This window comes from Gymnoscopelus microlampas (assembly GCF_963454915.1).
Source record: "Gymnoscopelus microlampas genome assembly, chromosome: 8".
In the NCBI taxonomy this organism is placed as follows: Eukaryota; Metazoa; Chordata; class Actinopteri; order Myctophiformes; family Myctophidae; genus Gymnoscopelus; species Gymnoscopelus microlampas.
In genome coordinates, this window is record NC_139945.1 from 46,737,877 (window position 1) to 46,757,480 (window position 19,604).

Sequence of the window (19,604 nt, forward strand, 5' to 3'; positions counted from 1 at the left end):
ATTATGTTTTTAGTCTCTAGCCTTTGTTTAATGACAATGGATTTATTGTCTGTGTAGCATTTTTATAAAGAGTCTGACCTCAATGGAAAAAAAGAGAGTATTTTTTATCACAATTGTATATTTTTTCACTCTATATATATTAATGGTATAAACTCAAATAAACATTTTCTGAGATGAAATAATTAATTTTCTGTCTTTTGACCACACATAGATAGATGGAAGTCAGTTGCAGCAGAGTTTAACAGAGTAAAACACATCAGCACTCTCAGAGAGAGAGAAGGTCCTGAATGGCACAGGAACTGATCCCATGCAGTGTATATAGTCCTGAATGCTCTTCTACGATAAACTTGATGAATACAATGAATGAATATGTCCCCATATTCTGTCTGTCCACAACCTGTCCATGTCTCTTCAGCTACTGTCGGTCGTCTGTCCTGTCTGTTTCGCTTCCTCCTCCTCCAGTCTCTCTCTCTCCTCCTCTCTCTCCATGGTGTCTTGGATCCAACCCAGGTAGTTTCCGAGCCGGGTGTAGACGCCATACTTGCCCTTAGCGGCACACTTCTCCCCCCAGCTCACCACACCAGTGAGGAACCACGTTCCTCTGTAGTGAACTACGAACGGCCCCCCACTGTCCCCGCTGCACGCATCCCTAGCGGTCTCCAGGTAGCCGGCACAGAACATGTTGTCTGTTATCACCTGCAGGACAACACATAAATGTAAAAAAAAAAAAAACAAGGAATAATTATGAAAATGATCAATTGTTGTTAAATTTTCAATGTTAAGTCAAATTTGCCAAAGCCCCAGTTTTCCAAGAAATCGGAAAAATGTCAATTACTGATGTTTTAAAAAATAGCAGACCAAGCCTGTTGCACCGTGACATTGAGAGCTTGTAGATCTGCAATTTTGGGATAAATTTCAAATTCGTTTCAATTTTTTAAGATGTCCCCCTTTAATGACATGCCCTAAATAGGGACTCCAGGGTTAATGTGGTTCATAAAGGATAAAAGCGAGTAAAGACAAGAGCATTTAGTTGGGTTAACTGACCTGTTCTGTGGACTGGATGCAGCTCTTCTGACTGACCACTGGGAGTGCCACCTTCCTAAGGAAACGAGATGAGCGACCAAGGTAGTGCATTGCACCCCAACCTGTTACTATTCCAACGGTCTCGTCCTATACACACAGGTTAGACAGACAGACAGACAGACAGAGAAAGGAGTGTGTAGACATACTGTAGACAACTACATGACTCCTCTGATACACATGGAGTCAAGAATTATTTGTCATCACTACTCATACAGGTAAAAGCAGTGAAATGCAAGTATGTGAGGTCTGTAAGAGTACTGTGCCACAACAACATAAACAATAATGATGATAACAAACTAAGATAAAAGGAGGCCTCAACATCAACATACGTAGCATATATGCAGATACCATGTGTATATTACTATAGCAGCAATAGCAACAAGTTGCCAGTCACCAGATTCTTCTTTTCACCTCACAGTTAGGAGTTTCACTGTGAGGGTGTAACATGCGCGGAGGAACACGCTCTCCCTTCCAGTTGAACAGGCGTCCCACCCTTCGGCACAGCCAATTGTGTTTGGTGGAGCGCCCGACCAAGGAGGCACAGTGGTGGTGGGTGGGTACTTTACCCTGCACAACCCACATTTACCATTATATTCAAATAATCTAATGGGGATGAACCCTAGTGATTTTGGTGACCCCAAATCCTCTAGATTCCTCCTTCAGTGGATAATGAATATACAATAGTATGTCTTCCCTCCCCATTTCTGCCACTAAGAACAATTTAAAATGTCATTTTAAACCCACTAGTGACAACAAAGAGCTCAAAAGATGCCAATGTGAGTTCAACTCACTTTGGTTCGATTCGGCATAAGGAGCAGCATGGCTTCTAGTGAGCACTATAGTCTTGTTAACTCAATAACTCAAACGTTAGTGTAGAAATTATACATTTCTAGGTATGAAAGGTGCTTCACAGTTAATAATTATAACTATTCCATTACCTTGATGAGGTATTTGGCTAGCTCTTTGTTTGGTAGACAGGCAGGGAGCGCTGTAGTGCTGCGGACAACAGCGTGACTCAAGAACAACAGAGCGATGTCACCATCAAAGGTAAACTGGTGGAAGTGAGGATGAACGAACACATTCTTCACCTTTATCACCTGTTCTCCTGGGTCAGGACGACGCTTATCATAGTCTCCTGGTAGACAACAGAGAGGTTAGACAGATAGATACAGACAAACTGAGCGACAGAAGAACATGCATTTCCTTCAGGAACAATAAAGTATCTATCTATCCATCCATCAATCCACTCTTCTATCTATCTTCACAACTGGCATGAACACCACCCACACACACACACACACGTATGCATTCTGACCAATGGTCACATGGTCCGGCGTCTCCTCATAGCAGTGAGCGGCTGAAACGATCCAACGATCAGAAACCAACGTTCCTCCACAGAACCCATGACCATCTGACCTGTGGACTAGAACCTACACCACACACACACACACACACACACACACACACACACACACACACACACACACACACACACACACACACACACACACACACATTATATCATATAACAATACACACAACAATGTTTTGGGGTTGTGTACGTGTATGGGGGCAATGGTGCAGGGATGTAATAAAGGACTGTCATTATATCATTACGGTGCAGACAGAATGTAAGGGTGTATGTGTACGTTAGGGTGAACAAAAGTCGAGTGGCATGTTGTCATCCCTAGGATAAACATGATGTTACAGTGTTGTAAAGGCCTAGTCCAGAGCAGACATAGCATACACGGACCGGACTCCGCCAGGGTCCATGCAGAGTAGACACAAGATGACCTCACACAGCCAGACCTTTTGCCAAAGTTGAGTTGTTTTTAAATGTGCTTTATCGTGAATTGACTTGAATTGATTATGAATTCACAAAAATGACACTCATGTCAGTCCTTGGCATGCTGGCAGTATGCATACGACATATACAGTACACTGAGCATGTTTGATGTGTTTTGATGTTTGATGATTTGTTTTTGTAAGGCAATGATGTTTTCTAATACAACCTGAACTTGACTGGTGTAGGAGTTTGAGAGATTAGCTGCGGACAAACGTACACGCATACGCACACGCACAACTGATCGCAAGATTTATTTTATTGTTATCTCCTTGCGGAGATAACAATAACCATACACACAACAAAACACTTAATAAAACAAACTTTATTTCCCTTACCTGCCAGGGACTCCCTCCTAGTTTCTCCAGTAACCCTCCAATGATACGAGTTTTATTGTTGATACTGTTGTTCATCTCTTCTTCTGTGGTGTTGAACCAGCTGATGTTGTTGTAACTAGGGTCCAACATGGTGGCGTTGTCCACCATCAGTGACATGCTGACGTTGGCAGACTCCATGGTGTCATTGGTAGAGGTTTCTGATTGGTCCAGCACAGGGCTATTATAACTAAAACTAACTGAAATCACAGAGAAAAATGTCCTTAGTTTTAGTCTTCAAAGATAGCAAAAATAGCAGATGTACAAGCTCACAACATGTTGCGATGTGACACGTTATGAGCTTGTAGATGAGCATTTATTGCTATTTTTCTGACCTTGTTGAATCTTGCCCCTGACTGAGCCATATAACAATAAAAAAATCACACCCTGTGTGAAGGAAGCGGTGCCTTTGGGGCGGGGCTTAACTCATTTCAGTTCGTCCCTATTGGTGGTCTGAGTCCACTTACCAAATTTGTACTTGGTAGCATGCTGCAAACTGGAATAATGGCTGTTTAAAGCCCAGCCAATGGGCAGACAGAGGGGGCGGGGCTTAAGTAATGACAGTTTGTCCCTATTGGTGGTTTTAGTCCATGTCCAAAATTTGTACTCCGTAGCATGCTGCGAACTTGAGTTATGGCTGTTTAAAGGCCAGCCAATGGGAAGACAGAGGGGGTGGGGCCTGAGCAATTCATGCTCGGCCCGTATTGGTGGTCTAAGTCCACATACCAAATTTGGACTTGGTGGCATGCTGCAAACTGGAGTTATAGCTGTTTAAAATCCCGTGCTCATCATGTGCTCATACGGGCGGACGTCTCTGGGGGTCCCTGGACCCCTCTTTGATAACCGGTGGCACGTGTGGCAAATGAGAGGAAAGATGGCATAGGCAATCTCCAAGTCCGTGTGTGTGTGTGTGTGTGTGTGTGTGTGTGTGTGTGTGTGTGTGTGTGTGTGCGTGTGTTTGTATGTGTTGCTTCTTTGCCGTGCTCATCCCAGGCTCATACACACGGACACACGGACACACAGACAGTCTCTGGGGGTCCCTGGACCCCTCTTTGATAACCGGTGGCACGTGTGGCAAATGAGAGGAGAGATGGCATAGGCAATCTCCAAGTCTGTGTGTGTGTGTGTGTGTGTGTGTGTGTGTGTGTGTGTGTGTGTGTGTGTGTGTGTGTGTGTGTGTGTGTGTGTGTGTGTGTGTGTGTGTGTGCGCGTGTGTTTGTATGTGTTGCTTCTTTGCCGTGCTCATCCCAGGCTCATACACACGGACACACGGACACACAGACAGACACACAGACACACACACAGACACCGAGTCAAAGCCACGTATAGAGCGGTTGGCACCGCTAAAAAACTAACACTAATACAAGTTTACCAAAACTGAGCCTAAACTAAACTCCCAAACCCGCTTTAAAAACAAATCCAAATCAAACTGAAATAGAAAATAAAACCTTTAATAACCTTCTGTTTCTGATTGGTCCAGCAGGGACCTGCCACGGTAGAAGGCCTCGTTCAGCTTCCTCCCACAGGGAAACTCCACTAGAACCAATCAGAGAGGAAACGTTTTTCTTTTCATGATGAATATTGTTAGCATCAATAACAGTAGTAGTATTAGTATTATAGCACTAGAAGTCGTAGTACTGTAGTAATTGTTGTATTTAGCAGTAGTAAGATAGAAGTGACTTTTATTGTTCCGTGTGGACAATAAAAGTCAACTGTCAGTATCATAATGGCAATAGCAGTGTAGTAGTAGCAGCAGTTGTTGTTGTAATACTGTTGTAATCTTATACGTGGTAGTAGAGTATATAATAAAAAATAGTGGTACTTGTTTTAGTACAGCTGTATCCATCAGGGTCCAGCAGGTATCCATCTGCACAGCTACACTGAACTCCTCTCCCCCTGCCCCCTGTCTGCTCTGTACAGTACTGCAGACAGTGTCCATTCTTGTAGTGACACTCTGCTACCTCTACACACACACACACACACACACACACACACACACACACACACACACACACACACACACACACACACACACACACACACACACACACACACACACACACACACACACACACACAGTAAAGATAGATATAGACAGACAGACAGACAGACACACAAAGTAGCACACAGACAGGTTCCTACCCATTTCGCAGTTCTTGCCGCCATACTGCGGAGGACACAGACAGAGGAAAGCGTCTCTTTCTATAGTACAGTAACCTCCATTTAGACATGGGTTGTACAGGCAGGGGTTCAAATCTACACCACAGACAAAAAAACACACGCACAATTCACATCACACATTACCGATGACATACTGTACATCCCACATTACCACTCACAGACCATAATAGCAGTTCCTTACATCAGTTAGTAATGTAAGGAACAGTGGTATAGTGGTAGCAGCCGCAGCAGCACTTGTGCAGTAGTTGTACTTGTTACAAGTAGCAGCAGCAGTATTTGTGGTATTAACTGTATATTAGTTGTTGTAGTAGTAGTAGTAGAAAAACAGTATTTCTATATTGTACACCTATGCAATGATTTATATGTCGTGTCCTATAACATGTGGGCTGGGTACCTTGTATTGTTCTTGCTGTGACAGTAGGCTACTTACTTGTATATCTGTACCAAAACTCATGCTAGACAGGAAGGACAGAAATGACATTTTATATCAACGAATCAATTTACTACTTAAGCGTTATGTTATGCTTTGTCGCACTACACAGTGTCATGCAAAAATAGTGGAAATAGCAGATCTACAAGCTCAAAACGCATCGCAACGTGTTTTCAGCTTGTAGAATGGCTATTTTTTTATGTTCACCTATGACATGACCGACGACATGCCCAAAATAGGGATAATTGATTAATCGATTATTTTATTAAATTATCGATTATTTTTTTATAATCGATTAAATCAATTAGTTCGATTAACTGTTACACCCCTACCGTTTTCTCCTGGCTCTGGAAGATCTCTAGTGCCTCCTCCTTGGAACATGCCTCCTCATAACACTCCCTCTCCAGGTTGCCAGGCAACATTTCCTCCAGGAAGTAGTTAGCCCTGCGCTTTCTCTGGGAGGAGGAGGAGGAGAGGAGCTGCTCTGCTGACATTTGATCAAGGAAAACTGAGGAGGAGAAAGTACTTTGTAGGGTAATATGAACTAAAAACAAAACTATATACTGCAATTATGATAAATACCAGTGTTCCAAATCCATCTCAGACTCCTACTGCTGCTTTTTTTTCACCCTACCAGGACCTATAGTACTGCTGGTTTTCTATCCTTCCAGGACCTCTAGTACTGCTGGTTTTCTATCCTTCCAGGACCTCTAGTACTGCTGCTTTTCTATCCTTCCAGAACCTCTAGTACTGCTGCTTTTCTATCAGTATCTAGAGCATGGTGCATTGAGGACATTGTTCTGACAAAACTGTATGGTCATTTCTAAATCAAAAGCTGTGGATTAACAGGAAAGTCATCACAACAGCATCATCAAAACAACAAATACCGGGCTAAAGTTGAGTCACGGCTCCAGCATCAGGAACATTCAGTCTTAAAATCGTCACATGATGACTCATATGTTCTAAAGTAGTGTGGGGGAGATGTCTGCATCTATTGCAGATTAATTTGCCTTCTATCTATGTACAGTACACCAGCCATGGCTTTGGGGAAAAAAAGAAGTAAAACAGGAACCCGGCCCACTGGAAATATCAACTGCAGTTGGATATAAAACCTTCAAAAGAATAAACGCATACAAGGCACAAGATCAAGACACCGTCACAGAAATATTCAACCTCTCCCTCCATTCTGTATGTTACTAGACCACCAAGGGATACTACTGTAGGCCAGTCACTGTGAAGTGCTTTGTGCAGCTGGTCAAAGCCAATATCATCCCCTCATTACTCATAATGCAGGCTGAATTAGTCAGTCAGTCAGTCTGTGTGTCTGTGTGTCTGTGTGTGTGTGTGTGTGTGTGTGTGTGTGTGTGTGTGTGTGTGTGTGTGTGTATGTGTATTGCCATAGTATTCTGTCACACACAAAACATGATGGGTAACATTCTAAGGCAAGTGATTTCAGGACTAGGATTAAACAGGAATGTGTATACCATAGTTTCACATTTTTATGTTTTTTCGTAAATGAATGCCCTACTTTGTCCACAAAAGTAGTGAATATAGCAGATCTACAAGCTCAGAACGCCTCACGATGCATTGTGAGCTTGTAGATCTATTTACACTTTTTTAAATTGTTTTCAAAATAATATTAAACACCCAACATCGATGATGTAATACATTTGTATTTAAACGCTGTCAGGTGTGTAAAGGAGCTTTCTGCCTACTAGTTTCCAACGATCCAACAGATCCTACCAAGTAAGATAGAAAACCAGCAGCAGTTCCCTGAAAACTGCAATACATAATACAGGGACACACTTTTATATACAAACAAGTAATATTTCTATGGTTGTTCTTTCTCCTATGTTCTAAAATGTGTTCATAATTTACTCGTGTTGCATGTTTGCATATGTCTGAGTCAGCGTGTCTGACCTGTACATTCCAGCACAGTGGAGGTAAACAGCAGCAGACCAGGCAGCAGCAGGACAACAGCTCTGATCCTCATCATCCCTACACAACACATTCAACGTCAGCACCAGCGTCCCACATGGAACCGTTAATCATAGATCGAATGACCGATCAATTGATAGATCGACGGAGATCCGGCGGGGTAAATTCAGTTGTCATGGCAGTACAGCAGTTATTAAACACAGGACAGATACATAAAAAGTTAATACAGCTAGGAGTAACCAATAACACTAAAAAAGAGTAAGCAGGTAGTAACGTACAGGGTTTAAGAAAAAAGAACAAGAAACCAGGAGATTTATGTATAGGCTACAACAGATATAGCTATTTGGTATGGCCCTCATCGCCTGGACTGCCTGGTAATTAACATGGTGAAAGAGCTATTAACAGGTGTAGATGTGTGTAGTAGTTAACAGTCAATTAAAATGTATAAATATAGGTATATGTAACACTTACAAATAAGCTTAAAAGAGATAATGTACCTGTTCAGTCAGCCTGTGTTCGCCGAATGTCTCGATTTTAAATGGAGGTTTGATGTCTAACTGTAATCTGAACTCCAACCCCTGACCTCTCCTTCATGGGTCCCTATTGCAGTCCCACTGACCACCTAGATTTGAATCGTTAAACAGTATTCCTTCATTTGAACAGAAACATATGTAGATTTGTTATGCTCTGAGTATTCCTGTTGAAGCACGGTGAGGAAATGTGCTGTACAAATAAAGTTGGACTTAACTATTGATTGTTAATTCAATATTGACAGAATCTGTGGCAGAGTAACAGAGTAACATCCAGTAAGTAAAACAGTAAAAACATAGAGTAAGCTTCAGATCCTAGATCAATTCAGAGTGCAACGTCAGAGCCTGCTTATAGCCTGTAAACTTACCTGTCAAATCTGAATCTGAATACCGCCCATCTGGTACTCCCACACAATTATAACAAACTGTTCCAAAGGTTTGACCTCAGTGAAATAGGCTACTTATGTTTTAGTTGTAAGGCAATCAAATTATGTGTGATAACACATGTAGTAGCCAGGTATCATGTTGTAAGTTGGACTGTTGTCTGTGGTTTTTGGTCTGTAGCACAGGACATCAAACATTTCCAAAAAATACATCATCTTTTACTTTTACAATACTTTTCATAAAATGATGCTTTAACATATGAAAGACAGTGAACAGATGTTACAGTCCAGACATAAACTTTATTACAGTGTGTTGCTGTCTGTGTGTACAGGACAATGTATTTACAGCCCCATATTGGGCTTCTGTACATATAAGAGAGGTATAACAATACAATATCACTTCTAATGTATAAATTATCTAATAAATACACAGTGCAGCCTGGCAGCTAAACCTTTGGATAACACCTCACTGATGACTTCTGACAAAGGAACAAAAAGGCTTATGTTTTTTTCCTGATCTGTGGAGATCTAGGACAGATGTTGTTCCCTCCAAGTGGCTTCGAGCAAGGCACTTGATACTCCAAATGCCCCAGGGGAGCTCTACCTCCTAAGCCATGTCTATAAATAAATCCCTCATGTGTTCATAGAAAGTGCTCAAATGCACCCCTAGATGGCAGTGTAGACATTCAGCTATTCCTACGTAAAAGGCGATTTATAATTAAATGTTTGGACCCTTACCAAAACTTTACACAGCCCTTCAAGTGACAAACAAACACCAGATAGACGCACACAGGCAGGGTGGAACTGGAGAAGCAGGCAGTGAAGAGATTGGATTGGGTCACAGATCTACTTGTGCTGGGTCCCCAGGTGCGGAGTCTGACAACGGGTTCTAAATGAGCCTGGATCCCAGGACATTAATAACTTCAACACGGAAATGTCCGGGGGACTCGGTGGTGCAGGGGTAAAATTCCTTCCCACCGTGGTGCATCCGGCTTGGCCAGGCGTTCCAACTAACACAACTGGTTGTGTTTGCTGGTTGGGTGGGAAGCCAGTCAGTGGTTCCTACTGGTTGGTCAATGGCACCTGTCGACAGGGATGTTTAACTATGAGGAATAATGCTGTTCCTCTCCCCCGTATTACGTCCTCCCGGACCGGTGAGGCTCCTCACTGGCAGGGAGGAGGACGCATGTCGTTTCAATACCATCCTTAAGACCAACCACCCAAAAATACCAACCAGTAGGGTTTCAGCAATGACAAGATTACACACCCAAGTGTGTGGGAAAATCAGGGAAATGGTATGACTAAATTGGGAGAAAGGGGGACAAAGTAAATGTAGACAAAAGACAGAATATACTTAGTAGAATAAAACATATTTCTAGTATGTATCAAAAAGAGGGTGCATTTCTGAAGGCAGCTTCTGTTTGAAGTATGGAAAAACAGCTCTGCAACCATGTGAATAGAGGTCTAACTGGCTGATACGTGATCTGTAGGAGATTTAAGGCATAGTTTTGCTTTAGTTTGGCTGCTTGGCAGGTTCTACACTGCTATATACCTCTAAGACACACACAAGCTAAAACAAAAGCCACGACGACGTGTAACTTGACAGTCAAAGTATGAACAGGGGGCAGTTCTTGAATATGAACGTTTCAAGAGCCCAGACTGCAGCCCTCACAACACACCCTTCCTTGATGAAGACATCTGTGCGGAGTTGTGTTACCACGCCTGTTTTCACAGGTTACAGAGAAAACATTATTTCGGCACAATGTTCACAGTAAAGGCAGGGATCCAGCTGGCTAGCAATGCTGCGGTTTCATCTTCATTAAACAACAGGCAACACTAACACTTAATTTTGACAAACAAGAAACAACACTAGAAGGAAAACACTAGCTAGACAAAGTAGACAGACATGCAGAGAATGAAACCAATACACACAGAAGAGGCTGACAGTTTGGTTTGATAGAATCAAGTGATTTGATTGTCATACAAACCTTCCTCAGACACGAGGAATGAGTCAGCAGTTATCTGGAGGTTTGTCCTGCTGTCCCATGTCTATTTAGTGGTAACAGGCTAGGTGGGCACCAAGGAAGAGTGGGTACCTCGGTGCTAAATTGGCAATTTCTTCCAAAATGTAAAAAAATGCAATATTTAGATAATGTTTTTAAGTATAGTAAAGTATACATGATTAGAACATGCTTAAACATTCGACAATTAACTCATTGACTGCGATTGACGAGTACACTCTTGGCCCGAGACTCACACTGCCATTGAGGAGTATGACAAGTTGTGTTTTCAGTGGTTTTCCACTAGTCTAGATGCCGCTGTTCGCTAACCTGGGAGTCACCATTTCACTCTCAGTTTAGCAAAGCAGCAGCAAATCACGTGATCTAAAAAAACAGCCTGTTCACTTCCTTGTTATCGATTTGGAAAAATAGCCTTTTCTCCGTTTCTGTTGCTTTTTGGCGAAAACAAGCCACATTCAACTGCCCACAACTATGGAATAGATTATCGTGGAGTCACGATTTCATTTCTCAGGTTCTACGGGACCCCGCTACGTCTTTTAAAGCGATCGGCGGGTGGATCTTTGTGAAGAAAAATAATAACAACTATAATCTTTCAAAGGTTAGTGAAAATGCTCGGAATCGCTGGCAAGGATGTTTAACTGTACAATTTGCTACAAAACCTGTATGTCCAGTCATTTTGGGGCATAAACGAAGAAGTTGAAGGATAAAATTAAGTCTGATAATGATGCACCGTGCATGTTTACATCATGTATACTTTACATTACCATTAAAAAAAAAAAAAAAAGTTAACATTTTGGACAAAATAGCCAATTTTACATCGAGGTGCCCAGATGTCCCTAGTGCCCACCTATCACCCTATGCAATCACTTCCAGGTTCCAAAGACACACATTGAACACATAAACTACAATCCTAATAATAGAAATAAATATGTATTTCAGTACAAAACTCTTTCAAGTCCTTTTCATCTGTGCTCCATTTCCCTGATCCAGTCAGTAGGAAAGGAGAGAAATAAGCATAAGCGAGTAAGCATCCATTTCACTCCCCTCTGCAGAAGCCATTTGGCTGGTAGCTAACCCTACCAACAAGCATCTGGACCATAATAATGTACAGCCTCCGACATCCTGAAATAACACGGGTCTATACATACAGTATCTAACATCTAAAGTGACGTTCTAATTAAGACACAATGCCAGCTCATTTCACAAACGACCACAACATTATGCAGATAGAAGGGACTTCATTTGTGAAATACTTTGGAATGTTTGGTTGGAGTGAAGGGATAGTCACTGAGCCCTCTATGATCCATGACTGGAACAGCACTGGTTTAAAGTGGTGTCCTGCCATGAAAAGCGGGAGTGACTGGTGTATTCTGGGTAGATATATTGAAAAGGTTCTCAACCGAATAGAAAACAACCTCCATGGTTGGCGAGCTTGTACGGGGAGCAGTATCATGCTTAAATCTATACTTTGTCACATTACCATGTTGCTTGACAACAATTACGTATTTTCAACTGAAAAAAGGTGTTGACCAAGTACAAAAAAACATGGACACATAACGCTCTCTCCAACAATGTCACACATATCTACAGACAACATTTGGCCATAACAGTTGTTACTGGCAGCCATGTAGGGCCACAGTCTTGCTCCATGGCCGTTGCTAAGTAACCAGTGATTCTATGCTAGCTGATGTTTACAAAGTAGTCCATGTCACCATGGTGATGCTATGGCGGACACTGTTCCACATTTACAGCCAATCACTTACAGGACTCTGTGTACGTGTCTCTGTTCTCTCTGATAGGTAGATAAATGGTTTGGTTCTGGTATCTCCCCCTCTCCAGATGCTGATTGGGCAGTAGGCGGGATTTCAAGGCACTAGTGGATCTGATTGGACCATCCCTGATCTGTCGATGTGGTTCTAATCTGTTTGACTATCAATCTCAACAGATGTAATGTGGGACAAGCACCTTTAATACATAGAGTTTGATTCCTGGACACAGAGTGTTTACTTCTCCTCACTGTGTTGTTGTTGTTGCTGTTGTTGTTTTTTGGTCTGAAAAACAGTATCAACACTCTGAGGTCACCAAACATACACACAAGCGTGAATAAAACCCATTGTTTTTGTGATCGTTGATTTCTTGACCTTGATGGCAATACAGTCACAGGTTGGAGGTGGGGGAGCTGTGATGCCTCTGTGGACTTTGGGAGGTCAGGAGGTCACAGGTGAGGTCAGACTGGTCAGATCGTGACCATGGTTGTCTGCAGCAGCAGAGGAAGGCAGACTGCAGAGAGCTGTAATAATAATAAATAATATACAAAACTATTAACTCAAAATAAAAGATGTCTGAAATGTTAAAATATCATAATCAAATGATTCATAGTACTACTTATACAGTGAGTAGAGTATACATGAGACACAACCGCCTGGCACAATAGGATGCTAAGTTGCAGCGCAATGTTGAGAAATGTTCATGCAGTTTATTTCAGAGGATATACATTTCTCGTCACATAAGAATGGCGTGAAGCCTCCTCATGCCATTCTTTATCTGTCAATGCACAACAGTGACAGTCCTCAATATCCATTTTAGATCTCAAGCAAGAACACGGGACGGTATTGTCTCTGTCATTATGCTTTAGAACATAAGCAATGTTCTTTATTTAAACAAAGTCACAATAGGCTGGTGATTATTAACACATTGACTGCCTGAATTATTTTCACTGCCTATTGTTATTCATGCCAGAGATTTTTCAATGGAAAAAAAAAGTACTCATACAAAATTTTAAAGTTTTAAGTTAACAAGGAAGTGGATGAGAGTAAAGATCTTCGAAAATTCATATCTCCTTGGTCTTTGGGTCAAATTAAAAAAATATTTTTTTGCTAAAATCGAGTTAACTCGATCTTGGCAGGCAAGTGATGAAAAGCTAATATCGAGTTAACTCGATCTAGGCAGTCAATGTGTTAAAGGGGCTACACCATGAATTAAAAAATATATATTATATATAAATATTGCCCCCTAATACGTTTTAAACAGGTTGTAAGCCTAAAAAACATCCAGATATTTTTTCTCACAATCTGACTGTCTGTCATTCCAAGCTTTTTCAGCTGCAATACCAAAACGTCCTATTGGGCAGGGGGGAGCTACTGAGCAATTCTGTCTGGCCATCGTCAATGCAAAATCAGTGCAAGTGACATCACTTGCACAGCCATTCTGAAATGGCCTGTTCAGACACGCCCATTCAGGAAATCCATGAAATGAGCATGAATGACTGAATGTTAAAAAAATATATTTTTTTGGGTACAAGAGACACTGGGGAGCCCAAAAAATACTAAAAACCTAAAAAAAAATGAAATTCATGGTGTAGCCCCTTTAAGTTTAAATGTCAAGATGTCACGGATATGTCTTTGACATTGCTGGAGAAGGTGCGGTTCTTTGAATGAGCAAAATGCCAGTTTCCTCTGTCTCCCGAAATCATTAGACTATTACACAATACATTATTATTAATAATGCTTGATGGTCACATATTTGTTTGTTTGCATCTCCTTCAATCCGTCCTTTCATAACAATGTGCCAAGGTTCAACCGCAGCTAGCTCTTAAAAAGAATGGGAGCGGAGAAGACATTCTGATCGGTCTAATTTATGTTATGCCCAAAAACACACCCATGACTTATTAAGGAGATTAATACAACCCATTTGCCCCTAGCGCCTTTGTGTCCACTGCACTGCAGGCTACACATCATCTAACTAGCAAAATTTAGGACGGCACCTCGCTCGCTTTAGCTCGCTCGGTGGTCCTTCACACGGCGACAATTCCCTTGAGACTGCGCGCCTCCAAAATGGTTTAGTCACAATGGGGGAGATGCGAGGCGGCTATGCACGGAATTTGTGGTTTTCCAGTAGTCTATGTACGGATTTTGAGAAACGTTGAAAAACGTTCAATGAGAACGTTTCCTCTGGCGATCGGGTTGGTGTGTGTGTCTGTGTGCAGTGCACTGCCTGGGTGCGGCCGACAGAGTGCGCCAGAGTGCAGCTACAGTCAAAACACAAACACACACACACACACACACACACACACACACTATTTTCGAGCTGCGTTCGCTTCCAGCATTCGCGCGTCTTACTTGTATATACATTAGTTACCTTCTTAGGCTTCGCTGCTGTTCCTGTTCAATTCTCTGATTCCCTGAAGGATTCTCTTCATATGACCGACCTTGGTTACCCCCAGGTCCTAGACACACACAATAGAAGTTAAGGCAGTCAAAAAAAGAAATTACGACAGCCAATACATTTCTACACCGTGGTTCTCAAAGTGTGGGACCCTCTGGGTCCCTTGAGGGGGTTCCAAATGGACCTTTGCAAGTTCTGTAACTCTGAGTATACACACGGAACCAAATGGACCGTAGGGTCCATTTGTTTTCATTTGTACACTCTGAGTTATAGGAGAACCGTTTGAGAACCATGGTTCTACACTGTAATGGATACAATCGTGTTCCTGAGTCCCACTGTTCATTGGCTGTCATTAGGGAAACCAGGCCAGGAGAGACCTTGGATACCGCCATGCAAAGACTAACAGCAACTCCTGTCTTTTCAAAGACAAACACCTTTAGAGGAATTTCACAGTGAGTTTCATGACTAGTGTCATTTCATAGCAGTTGTTTGGTCTTGATTAGTTAAGTTCAACAAAAAATATACTTGTTATAACCGTTAAGTGCTGTTTGTCTCTGTAGGACAGACAGTGTTGGTCAGATCTAAGCAGCACTATATTATCAGTACGTAGGACATACAGAAATTGGTTCAGGTTAAGATGTCTGTCTAACCTTCAGGTCCCGCCTCTCCAGCTGAACAAGCTCTGCCCCCCGGACGTCGTGACCAATGAAGATGTCTTTATACTCCTGGAGACAGATGAGCTCTAGCCACGCCCCCACCTCCTCCGTTCCCCATTGGTTAACTGTGACCACAGGAAGTGATTCAGACAGACAGGAAGTGCACCCCAGCCCCAAAAGAAAAAAACAACAACCACCACAGCCTGAGACAAAAACCTCATCTGGGACTTAAACACTTTTATTTAACTTAAATAACACCAATAATAGGGTTAGATGTTTCAAAATGTATATAACCTGATGTATTACATTTATATTAATCACATACCCAGCCTTTATTTCATCTGGGTAAGAGGAGTGATAAAAGTACAGAGAGGTAAAACGCATGTGTTGATTGGCCAGCTGCCCAGTATGATGCCCAGGGAGAATATGGCAGCTGACCAATCAGCACAGCTAAAGTGGCAAGGTTGGCTTAAGCCACGCAGCAGATTATGACAGAACATGGCAGAACAGGTGTCCAGCAACGAGAAGCCACAGAAATACAGGCATGCGACAGTATTTCATTGCAGTGATAAGGACTAATGTTAAAAACGACATGTTCTAATTATACAAAATTCATGCTTACATTAACCTTGAATTATTTAAGCAATAAGCACTTTTAAAATGCTTTTTTCCTCATGAATAAATATGGGTATGTGATAAACAAAAGATCACCTGGGCATTCATCACTGCCCTCAGTGATCATGTAGTGTACATACTGATATTCTGGATCCTATCCAAAGATTAATGTCAGGTTTTTGACTCAGACAGAAAAATAATCACCACAATGTTCCACAACCCCACCCACCAGGTGGGTGCGGCCTGAGAGGTAGTGGCGGTCAGAAACCAGTGATGAAAGTGATACCGTAGATTTAATCACAGTGGACATTCAAGAAAGGTGATGGACAGAGGGAAAGAGAGAGACAAAGGCTGTGCAAGCATAATGTTACCTGGAAGAGTGAGAGAGGAGCATGTCTCTTTGTTTTTGTTGTTTTTGTCCTTCTTGAATTTTGGAACGAGACGGAACTTTCCACTACGACGACTTTTATCTGTCAGAGGACCCTAGGACAGGAGGAGGGAGAGATAGACAGGACAAGAGACAGACGGGTAGAAAGAGAGAAAAACTGATGGTGAGATGGACAGATACAGTACGAATACACACTACTAGAAATACCAGTACTACTGGCGATTACTACTACTTCTTATATTATTTTTTAAAAATGTTATCCCGTGATTTTTGTAACCATTTTCTTTTCACCCGGTGCCAATTTCCTAAGTGATCCTGGGCGCTACACCAGCCCTACACCAGCGCTACACCAGTCCCCCACAGCCTAGGGAGGCCAGGGCCAAGCTCATACTTCCTTCAATGCATGAGAGCCAACTGACCTTCTTGTCACCTGACAGGGGGGAGTTTCCCCGGTAAGACGTAGCGCGTGGAAGGAACACGTTATTCCAACCAGTTCCTTTCCCCTCCATCAGGCGCCCCGGCTGTCATGGGGGAGGCGGTATAGCGACCAGGAGACACAGGGAGAACATGCAAACTCCACACAGAGTAGGCCCTTTTCACCAACCCCACCTAGGGTATGGGCGATTACTACTACTTCTACTACCATTACTTCATAGTAATAGTAGTACTACTACTTCTAGTTGTACTACTAGTAGTAGTAATAATACTAATAGTAATACTAGTACTACTGTCTAGTACTAGACTGGTATCAACTTGGTATCACCTCCTTTTTCAGTTCCGTCAAGTGAGAATACTGATATAACCTGTGCTCCAAAAAAAATAATCTCTCGGAAACCAGGGTCTGTCATAGTGGTAGGGCCTATACCCACAAACCTATGAAATCTTACACGCAAGTTTCCTCAAATACATCTTGGTATACTTACTATACTTGGTATTCGTTTCAGCATTCATGTGGGGGAACAATAACATTGTGGCGCCCAACCAGATACCGATATTAGTTAGGGATGAATTCCCCAACTATCCGTATCCAGCCTAGATCACACTAGTCAGTTCGGAATGAGAACAAGGCTTTCCGCCATGTGGAAAGCCTTGCGACGCAAGTTTAGTGTAGTGGAATCTTTTACCTCATTGTCTCCTGGTTCTATCAGATGGTATAACCAGGGAACGTCAGCCAGTCTGCGGAGATGCTGTCCCACTGAGGACAGAGCTGAACTCAACTGGTCCTGTTGGGGGGCATCCAGCTGCTACAGACAGACCAACAGAGGAAGAAAAAGAGAGAAATATTTGACTAAATTTGAAGTTTTTACTGTTTTGGGCATGTCCAATTGAACATTTTCCCAACAGTAAAATAAAAATCTCGTTGCGATGTGATGTGAGCTTGTAGGTTTTTTTTAAGTGGTTAAATCAATGGCATGAGAATCTGTGGTATATCATGAATATCAAGGTTCAATGTTTTTTAATTGTCTTTATTATTAAAATAAGGTAGGAATATAAAAGTTATCATTACAATTGTTTACATCATTACAATTGTGACTGGATAACATAGAGTCAATCAGCATCCAGGATCAACCATTTTATTAAGTGTAATAATAGAGGAATGTCTGTGTGTAAACTCATTATTAGATATCTGGAAAGATAACTTAAGACAGACGTACCATAGACATTTTCCCTGATAGCAGCAGTCCTGTTTCACTGTGGAGAGCTTTTACATTACTGACCATCTGAACCACCACACTGCAGCTTAACACCTGGAGACACAGACAGGTACACTGAAACACAACCACACTGGAGAGAGACTCATGCACAACTGAAATCCAAAAGAAAAGGGGAGGGTGGAGTTGGCTTGTCACCCAGGGGAGGTGTGCCTCTGCCAGTCAGGACAGCAGCCCAGGCCTCTGGTCTCCTGAAGGAGAGATCCTGCTTCAGTCTTTTAGGTGTGGGAACCCTGTGTCAGAGTCCAGGATTTTGTGTGTTTCTGTGGGAGGGACCCCAGCGGGATTCTCCTCAGCCTCATTTTAGTGTTGGGGTATGCAGGGCTGGTGATGGCTGATTAAGCAGTCAACCTGGCCTGAGTCAAACTAACTAGACTCTGGGCTGGGCACCAGTTTGTACCTCAATCGGCCAGTCCCACACACACTCAAGTAGAGCCCAAAGATCCTTAATTTACCAAGTGTGGGATTTGCCAATCCCACACCTCGCCACTAGTACAAAAGACGGTACACAATGGCGTCCTTGTGGGCACAGTCAAGTGAATTTTGAAGGAAACACTGCGGTCATCTGTTCCCTCATGCTGAGCCCTATTCCAATTCTATATTGTGATGCTATTTGTTCTTTTGCCCAAAATGATTATTTTTTGTTTCAAAATCAGAAATTGGCCAATTACATACGTATATTTGGAAACATATGTTTGAAGTAGATTAGATCCAACCCTAATCAGCACCTTACACAATGAATTAAGCCATCCTAAATGTAACTGCTGCAAACAATGTAGCAACACTGCAGTAAGGGACCTTAATTCAATGTATGGACAAAACACATTTTGACTAATGACAATACATGGTAGATATACTGTATTACATTTTTGGGCACTAAAAATCTATGTGTTGCTATTAAAGACATGTTTGTAGTCCATGCAGCTGTGATGAGACGCTTCGTACCCCAGAGTTCTTGGAGCTAGCATAAACCACATCCATAGCTTTAGAGCTAGCGTTGACAGCGTGGGCCAACTCCTGTTCCAGAGCGTGATGAGACTGGGCCACCTCACGGATACTAACACAAAAAAAACAACACATAGGATAAAGTTGTAATAATACAATGTCATCTCACACATCATAACCAACAGGCTTCATATTTACTTCCTCACAAATGGTGGATCATGACATTTAAATAGTACAACAGGCTAACTGTTAGTTAGGGCTGGGAAATTAACCGAAAATATATTGAAACCAATCAATCAAGGTTTGAGTGAGTGAGTGAGTGAGTGAGTGAGTGAGTGAGT

The 19,604-nt window shown here is 42.2% G+C and overlaps 2 protein-coding genes across 4 annotated transcripts in view; both read right to left on the minus strand.

Moving 5' to 3' along the window:
- Positions 1-411: 411 nt before the first annotated feature.
- LOC311050611 (coagulation factor IX) lies at positions 412-9,966 on the minus strand (the record flags this gene model as incomplete). Its single annotated transcript, XM_084064697.1, has 12 exons — positions 412-696; positions 1,045-1,170; positions 2,022-2,218; positions 2,399-2,513; positions 3,265-3,500; positions 4,759-4,836; positions 5,135-5,263; positions 5,443-5,556; positions 5,912-5,936; positions 6,244-6,419; positions 7,832-7,909; positions 9,903-9,966. The coding sequence occupies 12 exons, from the start codon at positions 9,964-9,966 to the stop codon at positions 412-414; spliced, it is 1,623 nt and encodes a 540-aa protein (XP_083920823.1).
- dgkd (diacylglycerol kinase delta) overlaps positions 9,043-19,604 on the minus strand; it is a gene marked incomplete at its 5' end in the record, with an annotated part of 48,445 nt that continues 37,883 nt past the window's right edge. For all 3 annotated transcript variants that reach the window (XM_084065466.1, XM_084065464.1, XM_084065465.1), the window contains 7 exons: positions 9,043-13,073; positions 14,921-15,008; positions 15,598-15,728; positions 16,590-16,701; positions 17,731-17,850; positions 18,262-18,354; positions 19,264-19,375. In XM_084065466.1, coding sequence (XP_083921592.1) covers positions 14,925-15,008; positions 15,598-15,728; positions 16,590-16,701; positions 17,731-17,850; positions 18,262-18,354; positions 19,264-19,375 — 652 coding nt within the window. In that variant the 3' untranslated portion in view covers positions 9,043-13,073; positions 14,921-14,924. The remainder of the gene's footprint in view (positions 13,074-14,920; positions 15,009-15,597; positions 15,729-16,589; positions 16,702-17,730; positions 17,851-18,261; positions 18,355-19,263; positions 19,376-19,604) is intronic.